General features: G+C 41.7%; 1 protein-coding gene across 1 annotated transcript in view; it reads left to right on the top strand.

Moving 5' to 3' along the window:
• The first annotated feature begins 5,412 nt into the window (after window positions 1–5,412).
• MOSMO (modulator of smoothened) overlaps window positions 5,413–12,775 on the top strand; it is a 28,037-nt gene continuing 20,674 nt past the window's right edge. The window contains exon 1 of the mRNA XM_063428877.1: window positions 5,413–5,687. Coding sequence (XP_063284947.1) covers window positions 5,582–5,687 — 106 coding nt within the window. The 5' untranslated portion in view covers window positions 5,413–5,581. The remainder of the gene's footprint in view (window positions 5,688–12,775) is intronic.

Below are 12,775 nucleotides of genomic sequence, written 5' to 3'. Positions count from 1 at the left end.
GTAATTGATTATTCCAATCTGGACACTAGAGGTCAGTATCGGCCTGAAAAGAGATCTCCGAAAACTGTATGTAGACAAAATACAAAATTATGTCCCTGATTTAATATTTTTGAATAAACTTTTTATAAAACAAAAAATATTTAAAAAACAAAACATTATCTGCACATTATCCCAAATCCCCATGTACAGAGATGAGTACCCTAAGAGGTTTTGCCTTGTCGCTGCAGGTAAGCTTACACTTCATTGGCCATTGGAGTGATAATTAAAACCTCCAGTATTTAAATGTGCATCGGAACATGAGATAGTGTGCACGTAACTTTTGTTTATGTTCCATGTATTGGTTTTTGTACTGTAGTCATTGCTGCCACCCAGGCGTAGTGGGCGTTTGAGTGAAGGGCTAAATTTAGTTTGTTTCAATAAACTTTTCAAACAGTTTTATTATTTTTGGATAAACTTTTAATATGATTTAATATTCTGAAAAGTATTTTAGTATTTTTATATATATAGTATTTTATATATATTTCTATATGTTTTATATATGATATATATTTTTGATATTTTAATATATAGAAAGTTTATCCAGTAACATTAAATCATTTGAAAAGCTTATCTAAAAATATTACATCAGGCCCCAGCGGTTTCTTTTTACATCCCTTATTGCCCAGTCACAATTCCACAGGGAAGAAAGTGTGTCTGCAAAAATAACTTTCAACCTTTCCAAGGCTATTTAACATCATGTCTCAAACAAAAGATTAGTGACACCATATGTCATCCCATGTCACATGTCAGGCCTGCCACTGCTTCAAAGAACCCCAATAACACTGGTTCCTACGCTAATCTGTACAATGTAGACAATCAGGCTATCTGAAAAACTTACTGCAGGAAATGCCTTCAGAGGCTCTACCTAAAGACATGCTTGGTGTTTCCTATTGGGCCATCTGTGAGTGGAGCCGTTGGGGTGTTCAGCCCAAGGAAGCTGGTCAGAACTACAAATATCCATAGAAAAATGAAGATGGGAACACAGAGAAAATCCATGTCTTCATAGTGATGCTGTTTTGAGAGCACACTGTTGTGGATCAGTATGTGAAATAAAAAGTCAAATTATTCTACAAAGTTATTATGAAGATATACCATAAACATCTTCCTGCTTGCTCTGTCGTTTTTTTCTTTTTTAATTTTTTTCTGACACGTTGCGGGAATATATTTTGCTTAGGAATTCTACAATTACTTGCCAACATTAAGAGGTATAAGATTGGGATGGGGTGGGTGATGTCACTGGTGATGCTCATAATGGGCAGTTCCGCTGACAAATCAGGCCCAGTAACTGAAGGGGATTGTCACCAGGCTGACAGACTAAGGTTACAGAGAAATTATTCAGACCAATCGGATTTTAAAGCAATCCTCGATTTTAAAGTAGCATTTTTTACAAAAGGATTTAGAAAAGGTCTGTTATGTAGATAGAACACAGTTATTACAATATAAAGTAAAGAACAAAGGTAAAATTGTTAGTAAGCAATTATTTAAGTAATATCGGAGTCCTAAATAAAATAGTTACCTGTAATTGGCATATCTTACAACAAGAACATGAAATTAAAGGGACAGTATAGTCACCAGAAAAACTACAGCTTATTGTATTTGGTCTGGTGAGTATAATTATTCCCTTCATGTTTTTTGCAGTAACACTTTCTTTTAGAGAAAAGGTAGTGTTTACATTACAGCCTAGGGATACCTCCAATGACCACTCCTCAGATAGCTACTAGAGGTGCTTATTGGAGCAGTACCGCAGAATATGCAGCACTGCCATTCAGTGTCTCCACCCTCTGCATGCAGACACTAAACTTTCCTCATAGAGATGCATTGATTCAGTGCATCTCTATGAGGAGATGCTGATTGGCAAAGGCTGTGTTTGGGGTGTGCTGGTTCTGCCCATTATTTGCCTCCTTAACAGTCTCAGCCAATCCAATGCTTTCCTATGGGAAAGCATTGTGATTGGCTTTGAATAAATCCTTTGATACCTTTGATTATGTCAGACAAGAGGAGCAGACTGGAATAAAAGTAAGATTTTACTATATTTAGGGTGAAGGGGGGGGGGGTGGCATTTTTAACACTATAGGGTCAGGAATTTATGTTTGTGTTCCTAAGCCCATAGTGTTCCTTTAAGGATTATATAGGTTCTAAACCAAAATGGATCTAGGGGTGTGGGGGCACGAAACATAATTTAACCCTTAAGTTATGTTAATAAAAATAGTGCAAGCAAGTAATAGTTTTCTAACAAATTTGAATGAAAACTTTTTTAAAAAAATTCTTTATTTTATTTGTGCACAGGTTATACAAGCAGGTTTGCACTGCCATAACAGCTGGTGCAAACTGAGTATCAGGCATAGTAAAACATTTGCGTGGCCACTAGAACATTGCACATTTTCATTAGTGAGGCTAAGCAAGATAAAACTAAAGTCCTTAATCTAATGAGGCAAGATATCTCTCACTAGGTATGTATGCTGGGTGCTGGGTCCCAGGTGTGCGTCGTGGCCTGCATCTCAGGGGTTACGGGTCCCGTTGAGAGTCCCAGAGCTTGGAGAAAAGCTTCAGCGTCGGTCGGTGATTGGCAGCGAGTGGTAATGCCGTTTTTCTCTACTGTGAGAGCTCTTGGTTGTGTCCATCTGTATTCTACCCCAGCTTCTCGGAGTCTCTGGGTAACCGGGCCAAGGGATTTTCTCCATAGTAGTGTGTTCTTGGTTAAGTCCTGGAAAAAGTGTAATTGTGTGGATTCAAATTCAAACTGGGTATTACCCCGGGCCACGTCCATTATTCGGCTATTTTGTCAGATAGGGATTGGCATCGGACTATCACGTCCCCGGGTGCTGCCGCTGGTGCTTGCCTGGCTTTGCTGATGCAGAAGTAGCCTCCTAGAGTAAGCCTTTTAGCCAGCGTGTGGGGTAGTAAAGTGGTGAGAAGGCGTCAGAGGTAGTGCGGCAGTTCAGTCGGGCCGATGGCGTCTGGAATGCCCTTGATCTTTATGTTTGTACGGCGGTTTCGGTCATCAGCTAGGTCGAGCCGGGATGCCATTTCTCTTTGTGAGACCTGCAGTCCTTAGTCCTTTTACCTCCTGCTGTACATCCAAGATGTCCTCCTCTGAGGCCTGGATTCGGGCGGTCACTGCTTGGACTTCAGTTCTCATTAAGTTCATATCAGCCGCTGACATCTGCTTTAATTCCAGCAGCAGGTTTTTTATGTCCAGCTTAGTGGCTGGGGTCAGAGCGTCCAGATCGGTAGGTACTGTGGTGGCTGTCTTGTGATTTGCAGGTTCCACATGGTCTCCGTAGGCCGAATCTGTCTTGCAGGAGCCATTTTGTGGGCGGCGGGGCGCTGCAGCAAAACTCCTATGTCTTGGGAGTCTTTGGTCATGCTGGCTTGGGCTTTTTGGGATTTTCGGCCCATTGTATCCTCGCCGAGCATGTACTCTCTGTCTTTGTGTGGGTACAAGTCTGCGTCGTCCGGTGCGCCGAGAGATGATGGTGGCTTGTGGAGTGCAGTAGGCCCCAACTCTGCGGCGTACTTTCCTGCCTGTTTGCAGGAACAAGGGCATCTGGACACCTGCTGGGCTGGTGTGGTATATACTCTGGTGTAAGTGCAGAAGTCTGCTTGCAGCGATTACACTGGATTTTTAATTATTTGGTATGAATTGGCAGGAGCTCGGGAGAGTTGTGTCCGTTCAGTTCAAGCGTTAGGCTCTGCCCCCATGAAAAAGTTTTTTTTCATTGTGGCATGTGTAATGCATGTACTAACTCTAATAATAATTAAGTCCCTTATTACCTGTCATTCGATAAATGTAATCTAAAGCACAAAAGTGTGAAGAGTGTGTCCTCTTTTTATGTTACAAAAAGTGCTTATTTCTATAGAAATTGGCACTTTTATAAACTAACCTTAATACACCTCCCTGGCTGTCAATCAAGCAACTAGTCATGTTACTTCCTGGTTTGATTAGCTCAGTGGAGCTAAACCCAAGAGGCAGCAATTGTCCAGAGCTCCTGCCTTGCAAAAATGTGTCATTGAACCGAATTGAGAAGTCTGTGATTAGACTGACACATAACATCTGGGTGGGGTTAGAAGGGCAGGGCTTGCAAAGGATCTGCAGCGTTTGCAAGCTGTTTTTTTATATACCCCCATTAAATGAATGCATGTATTCATTGAGGATATATCTAATAAACAGATTTTTTTTTTATTTGGCCATTGGAATTTCAATTTCATTGATGGAAATCTAAAGTGAGTCTTAAAGTTTAGTCCCAAAATAACTGCACTCAAAATAAGACTTTTTTTGTGGTTATTTCTGCCTAAAATTGAAAGTATATTACTGACAAAATATTATAGTGAATGTCCTTGCAAACTGTAAATAGGCTAACTGAGCTGATTTGGAAACAAATCTCTACTTCAACTACTACATGCCACCCAACATTGGGAGGTATGCAGATGGGATGAGGGAAGATACATCAGGATTGTGGAAGGCAGGCTCTTGGAGGGCGTCGCCAGTGATGCGACTAATGTCACTGGTGACGGCCATGATGGGGGGGGGGGGGTGGTCTACACAGAAAATGGTGGTTCAGCCAACAGAAGGGTATTAAAGGATCACTATAGTGTCAGGAAAACAAACCCGTTTTCCTGACACTATGTCATCCTTGGGGGACCCTCACCCTCAGGGTCCCCCTCCCGTGGCGCTGAAGGGGTTAAAACCTTAATCCAGCACCGGGCTCCCCCGCCCGACGGCAGCTCCCGAGTGGAGAAAAATGCGCAGCAAGAGCCGCACACGCATTCAAACAGTCCATAGGAAAGCATTTCTCAATGCTTTCCTGTGGACGTTCTGCAAGCTGGATGTGAATTTCGCATCCAGCGTTGCAGAAGCGCCTCTTGTGGTTGTCAGGAAGACAGCCACTAGAGGCTGGATTAACCCCAAATGTAAACGTAGCAGTTTCTCTGAAACGGCTATGTTTGCATCTGAAGGGTTAAAACCTGGGGGACCTGGCACCCAGACCACTTCATTGAGCTGAAGTGGTCTGGGTGACTATAGTGTCCCTTTAATGTAAAACATTACATTCTAGTGTAATCAAAATGTCACAATTTAGGCTACAATTTTCAAGCTGTTTCTATAGCTGAATTGGAAGATTTTATTTATGCCTGCCCAAATCAGCTTTTTTATTTTTTATTTTATCCTCAGTCTCTCCATTCTCATTTCAGTTTAGTGGATAAGCCCCCTCCCCCCTCATGGAGTATTTAAATGTCCATCACAGGATGGTAGTAGCCAGTTGCTAGGGAAGATTTGGCGCGTGACAGCTTCCGTAGCAACAAGCAGGTGGGCGGGGCCTCGGCTGATGGCGTTCTCCTAGAGGAGGGCTATAGAGGGGTCGTTCACTTCCGGCGAGCTGTTGGGTTAGCAGCACTTTCAGTTCCGGGTCAGTGTCCGGCCCGGTCTCAGCGCTGGGTTCGTGTTGTTATTATTCACCGAGGGATCTCCCCCCTCTCCGTCTGAGAGGGGAGCTGGAACCCGGGGCCCCTGCAGCAGCGGCGGGGGGGAGGAGGTGACGGAGATATGGATAAACTGACCATCATTTCAGGCTGTCTGTTTCTGGCCGCCGATATCTTTGCCATCGCCAGCATCGCTAACCCAGACTGGATCAACACCGGGGAGTCTGCGGGTGAGAGGGGAAGCTGGGAGCATGGGGGAGAGCATGGGCAGGGGCAGCCCCCCCATGGGGGAGAGCTTGGGGAGGTGCAGCCCCCCCCTCCCCCCTTGGGAGGGAGAGCATGATGAGGGGCAGGGGCAGCCCCCCCCCCCCCCATGGGGGAGAGCATGGTGCTATGGCAGGGGTGGCTAGCCCAGGGCCGCTGCTGCTGCTGGTCCCAACATCTGTATTGCTCTGTTTACCATGGGCACAGAGAGCAGCAATCCTTGGCAGCCCATCTCTGCTGAGCTGCAACCCCAATCATGCTGCCAGTGATAAGTTGCAATCCAGAGGTTGCTGGCGTGTTTAGACTTAAAATACCTCTAGGTCAGGGCTAGTCAACCTTAGACACTCCAGATGTTGTGGACTACATCTCCCATGATGCTCTTACTGCCATATTGCAGGCAAAGCATCAGGGGACATGCAGTCCACATCACCTGGAGTGTCAAACATTGCCTACCCCTGTGCTATGTTATGTATTACAATGTCGGTAGAAGCATACAATGTGAATTTTTTAATTGCCAGGCTGAAATGGTAACATTCTTCAGATCTTCCACTATTGCATTAATTCGACATTTGCTTTTGGATCCCTGAGAATTCACCCTTTAGTGATTTATTATGTGGGTAGATGGGCCGGGTAGAGATGGATAAAGAGAAGCAGAAACCAGGTCTGAGATATTGAGATGTTAATTTAAGCAAGTGTGGTTCACAAAATAATGTTAAGAATTCTTTATTGAATTACCTTTCAAAGTCTCCAGTTTGTGTTTTGGACTTTGTCCAATTTTGGTTTCTCTCTTGAGAAAGTTTCTACAGCTCTTTGCATTCGAGCACTTCTAGCATTGATGTGATACGTTTAAATTATTTCTTAGTCATCATGTGGAGCAGCTCAAGTATCAATTTTATATTTGTGCTTTCTAGGATGTAATTGGTGTTGTCTGTTCTGTAACACTGGTGATGCAAAGCTGAGGTTTAGGATTTAAAACAAATTTCTAAGCAATACCAGCGATCTGTACAATACAAATACATGCAAGAGAGAATTCACAGCTCATTGGATTTAATGTATTTGTATGAATGCAAAACGATTTCTAGATGTGAAGAACTCTAGAATTCAGCAAAAGGTTTTGAAGTCATATAGTGAAAGGGACACTATAGGCACCTAGGCCACTTCCACTCATTGAAGTGGTATAGTTGCAGTGTCAGTCTTGCTTAGTCCTGCAATTTAAATCATTACAGTTTTAGTGAAACTGCAATGTTTACATCACAGGACTAGGACTGCCTCTAGTGGCACTAACTGTTTGCTAGGCTACTTTTGGTCCATTAGTTCCCCCTCCCCTGTCGGCGGAGGCAGAGTGCCGAGGTAGACCAGTGCTAGAATTGGGTGAATGCAGAAAGGTGTGTTTTTTTTTTTTTTTTTTTTTTTTTTTTTTTTTTTTTTTTGTCCTTACACAAGGGAGAGGCAACCTTCGGCACTCCAGATGTTGTGGACTACATTCCCCATAATGCTGGCAAAGCATCATGGGAGGTATAGTCCAAAACATCTGGAGTGCCGAATGTTGCCTATGCCTGCCTTCCACTACACTATAGTGTCCCTTTAAGGACATGCCTGTCTACCATCCTTGTCCTTGACCTTGCAGACTTATCTATTCATGTTGACTTAGAATTATGTGAATCTGTTTTTGTATGTGTTTTCACTCTGTTTTAAAAATGTTTGCATGACCTCCCTGATTTAGGATTACATGTTCAAAGTGCAATACAATCCTAGAGTCTCTTCTTATTGTACTTAGAAGAACATGTACTTGGAAGCTCACAGCAAGAATCTGAGGTTAGAGACACTATAGTCACCAGAACCACTACAGCTTAATGTAGTGTTTCTGGTGTCTATAGGCTGTTCCTGCAGGCTCTGCAATGTAAACATTGCAGTGTTTACATTTAGTCTAAAAACACATCAAGGTGCAGTCACTCAGACAGCCACTAGAGGTGCTTCTTATTTTAGTGCTGCATTGTGTACAGCACCTACATTCAGAATTGCTATCCTCAGTTTCTTTGCCTTCAAAGGCTCGTTTATTCCCCCCTTTCACTGTTTGGTTCTACACGATCCACTTTTACCACTTTTTTTTATTTTGACACTGACTTTTTATTCATCCTTCCCGCTGATGTACATTTCTTCCTCTTGTGTTTCTTTACCCCTTACTGAAAGATTGTAAGCTTGTTTGAGTAGGGCTTTCTTCACGTATTGTCTCTTATATTCTGTAAATTAATTTATTTCAAATATCCACATGATATAATTGTAAAGACCTGCAGAATATGTTGGCGCTATATAAATGATGATCATAAAACCTACCTGTAATCCAGTGCCAGGACAGGATCCTCTTGCAGCTAGGTCATTAATCATGATCTCTTTTAGAGAAGTATTGCTGACTTACAGCATACACACGGTAATAACAATGAACCACCATTGAAGTGTTGCTTATCGAGAAGTGATTCTGCTCTTCTTTGTGAATCCGGTTCTTCTTTGCTGTTCTCTGAGAAGAAAGAAGGAAGTGGCTCTAGTGGCTGTTTGTCCGCAACTACATGCAGGCATAGGCAACCTTCGGCACTCCAGATGTTTTGGACTACACCTCCCATGGTGCTTTGTAAGAGTATTATGGGGGATGTAGTCCAAAACACCTGGAGTGCCAAAGGTTGCCTAACTGTGATACTAGAGGCATGTGTTTGGCCAAATGTAAACACTGTCTCTCAAATTACGATGTTTTACACTGCCAGAGAAAAGGACCAGCATCTCTGCACTAAAATCCCTATGTCAGGGGTGCCCAAAAGTTAAAGCCACTACATCTTCATTTAAGGCAGAGATCTCCAGATGTTTTTTAAACTACAGCTTCCATTAAGCTTTGTCACTCTAAGCATTCTAAAGGCATGCAAAGCATCATGGGAGTTGAAGTTCTACAACATCTGGAGATCTACCCTTTGGGCACCCTTGCCCTAAATGAAGATGTAGTGCAGTGTTCCCTTAAAATTTAGTTCTTTAGTTTTTGCATTTATCCTAAATATTTATTTAAGACAAAAATACAACCTTAAACATCTTCAGCATTCATCATGTCCTAGAAATAACCTATGACATGCAAGGAGGGTCTGTCTTCAAACCGTCTAAGGAGCATGTAGATACTGTAAAAGATTGCAGTTTTCTAAATAACTATGTTTAGCATTGTAGGGATTTCTGAAGGGTACCCCAAAGATATACAAGCGGTTTGTGAAACTTGGCCAAGGCACAGTATATATGTATGACAAATATAAATTGAAGTCAGAAGCATTTCTGATGAGTGGCATGTTTAAATTGAACTGGAGATGGTGCTGCCCGCAATTGTGATGGTTTGATTAATAGTAAAGCTTGTCAAATACCTTTAGCATCTGGCAAAAGAAGCATCTGATATTGACTTTATGTGCGCCGTGAATAAATATAAGCCGCTTTCAAATAGTCAGGGTTATTCACTAATGGGAGCAATTAAAGTAAACCTACAATTTAAGACAAACTGGAACCATATTTGACTTGGAGCAGCAGTTCCCAAAGTGGGCACAGCGGTGCCGCAAAATGTTTCCCCGCAATGATTATCGCACCAGGAAACCTTTCTGCTGAACAGGGGCCCGGTCAGGAAACGTGGCCCTTTAAGACTGCGACTGAGCCTCTGTTGTGTCAGGCTGGGAGGAAGTGACAGCCTATCACTTCCTTCCAAGTTCATGCATAGAGTGCAGTGCAGGATGGTGAGGAGGCAGTCGCAGCATAAGGAGAGAGTAGCTGCTCCAGACCCCTTTCACACCAGCAGCAGGACCAGGACTCCAAGCCACCCTCCTGGACACACAAGGTAAGCTTAACAGGAGGATGGCTGCAGATATACAAAACTCTCTCTTGAATGTTTGTCAGATTATGTGTGTGGTTTTTATGTCAGTTTCTATCTGTCCGGATGAATGTATCTGTATGTCAGTGTGCGTCTGTATGTGTGTTAATTTGCATTTATATCTGTGTGAGTGTATGTGCATACATCTAAGCAGTCAAACACCAGCACAACATACAAATACACCTCTTCACTCAAACACAAATACATTACATTCAAAAAATACCCCTGCAAACATTACATGCAAACACACCACTGTATTAAAACACTAAAACTATATATAGAAGCTCCTCTTCAAACACCAACAATATATATTACACTATAGTGCCTGTATATGCCGCAGCTCTGAACAGATATAAAACCTAGAAAATGTGACTTGGGGGCGCCTTGGAAAAAATATTGAAGTATTAAGGGCACATTGAACCTAAAAAGTTTGAACAACTAACTTAGGGAATGTTTTCAGTTTGGCTATTTTTTATTTTTTATTTTTACCTTGAATATGAAATTCACTTTAGTGACTAACCTGGTGGGGTACATACCAAATTTTACTGTCTGTAAATGCGATGGTTAAGGGGGAGACAATTGTTCGTTTTGAAAATTAAAAGTTGCATGTAAGTTTTTATAGCTAGATTTAAGGAGTTCTTAAAATAGTTATGCTACAAAGTTTATCTAAATTAATCTTTTAATTATTTTCTTTCAGCGGTCATCAGCTTCTCAGCATTCTAATAGTAGCTATTACATGACTTTGATAGTAGTTTGCTTATTAACCATGTGTAATTAAAGAACAACACGGTCAGAAGCTGACCCTATAGTGTTAAAAACACATGTAGGATCACTGCCCCCGTTAAATATTAAGAGAACTTGCCTTATTTGCAGCGCTGCGATGGTCCTGCCCCTGTTCTGCCTCCTTGGCTGACGTCATCAGAAGTGGTGATCCCAGCCAATCACAATGCTTTCCCATAGGAAAGCATTGGTTTGGCTAATATTGTCAATTTTGATGATCTCAGCCAAGGGGGTAGGACCAAATGACTACCTAGCTAATCAGAATTTCCTCATAGAAATGCATCTCTATGGGAAGTGTTCAGTGTCTGCATGTAGAGCATGAAGATGTTAAACGTCAGTGCAGCATTGACCCAGGAAGCACCTGTAGTAGCCATCTGAGGAGTGGCCACTGGAGGTGTTCCTATACAGTAATGTAAATACTGCCTTTTTTCTGCAAAGGCGGTGTTGACATTTTAAAAGCCTACAGGGACATGCTATAGTCACCAAAACTACTACAATAAGACGCAGTTGTTCTGGTGACTATATAGTGTCCCTTTAATCTACTTGCTGCAGCATGAGTGTGTGGTTGTTGTACATGTTATCTTAAAACAAGGGGCCAATGGATTACTTAGATGTTTGGTCTAAATGCAGCCAATGCAACCCCACAGCGCTGGAAATAAGGGGTGTTTTAACCCATTCTAGTGGCGCCACTATAGGGTTAGGATTATGTTTGTGTTCCTTTACTGCAGACAAACATACCACAGTGACGTAATCTTCATATCTTAAGTGGATCAGGACCTTTTTAGCAGGCAGTTGTGTTTTTGATTATTCTATTTCAAGCTGTTAAGTCAGTTGTACATGAAAATCATAGGTATTTGAAACTGCTCAGGTCACACACAACCGGTTTAATTGTTAATCCATGTGGACATTGTCTTGTAATATGCTTTTGTATTCCAATTATGAAAAGTGCTACATTACTATATTTTCATCACACTGGTGCAGTACTGCCCACCAATCACTGCTACATTAAAAGTGTAAACTGAGCTTCGCTGCATAGAGCTGAGCCCATAAACTGTTGACATTGCAAATCCTGATTTATTGCACAATTTGCATTTTTATCCTTTAAAACCTGTATAAGCACAAAACCGCTTTTCACCCAGCACCATTTAAAATGGATAGGTTACCTTTTTGAAATGATTAGCATTGCTAATAAAATTGCTGGATTACTTACTTGACTTAAAAACACAAATTAATTTATTCAGCATGTACGTCATCACTAAACATCTATCCGTTTTGTTGCATTTAAGCGATCACTGTATTTACATCCCAGGCAGTGTGTTTTAAGTCATAATCCCAGAGAAGCACTCAAACAAATCTTAAACCCATTCAGAGATTTTCCTAACCTGTGGTCCTGTGTGGACACATCCATATGTATTTAAACACTGATGGGTCTGTCAAAAGACCAAATCTAATTTAACTGCAGGATATGACCACAAAATAGATAAAGCTCCGTACATGGATGGCTTACATCCGGTTACAAAATAATTATCCATGTACTTCTGTTTGTACAGTAGTATAAAGGACCATCATGGAAGACTGTATATACACAGCTGCTTTAGGTACAGAATAGGAATATGTAGATGTAAACCTTTAAATAAAACTATACCAAATTAATTGAAATTCAAAAACATTCTATAACTGTTTGCTCTACTACTGGTGCATTCTTATTTTCATTGTTGTACATGTAGTCAACCAGCAGGTTACAATCCTACCAAATATTGAGGTCCTCCGAAAGCCCCAGAAGAGAACAAAGGGAGCCATTGGTGAGGACCAGGACCAGTGTACACTGCATTGACTGCCTGCTGCACTGCTAGGAGGAGAACATGCCTACCAACTAGGAAGGCCTACATGTCAAGCTAGATGCTGTCATATATCTGCTATGAATGTGCTTTAACAAATTTAAAAATTGACTAGCTTTAACAAATTGTACAGAACGCAAGTGTACTTTTTATGCCTACCTTTAATTTTTGTCTTCTCAGATATTTTTGTTATTAAAGGGACACTATAGTCACCAGAACGACAACAGCTTATTGCAGTTGTTCTGGTGTGTATAGCCTGTCCCTGCAGGCTTTTTGCTATTTTCAGAGAAAAGGCATTACTGCCTAGTAACACCTCTAGCGGCGGTCACTGCTCCACCTTATCTATCTGGGAGAGAAGCTCCAACCAGGAGCTTTTTGTTCTGCTCTATTCTTATCGTCTATTCTTATCCCATAATGCTCTGACCAGTAGGTGTTAATGGCATAAGTTGTTTGAAACTGCTCTCTAAAAAGATAGAGCTGCTATCTTTTTACAAATGGCTCAGGGTTTGTGCACTGATTGGCAGAGCCACATTCCATGCAGGAGTAGTCTTCG

The sequence above is a fragment of the Pelobates fuscus genome, chromosome 8 (genome assembly GCF_036172605.1).
Source record: "Pelobates fuscus isolate aPelFus1 chromosome 8, aPelFus1.pri, whole genome shotgun sequence".
Lineage (NCBI taxonomy): Eukaryota > Metazoa > Chordata > Amphibia > Anura > Pelobatidae > Pelobates > Pelobates fuscus.
Note: the sequence above shows the minus strand (reverse complement) of the source record. Positions and strands in the feature narration are given on the sequence as shown.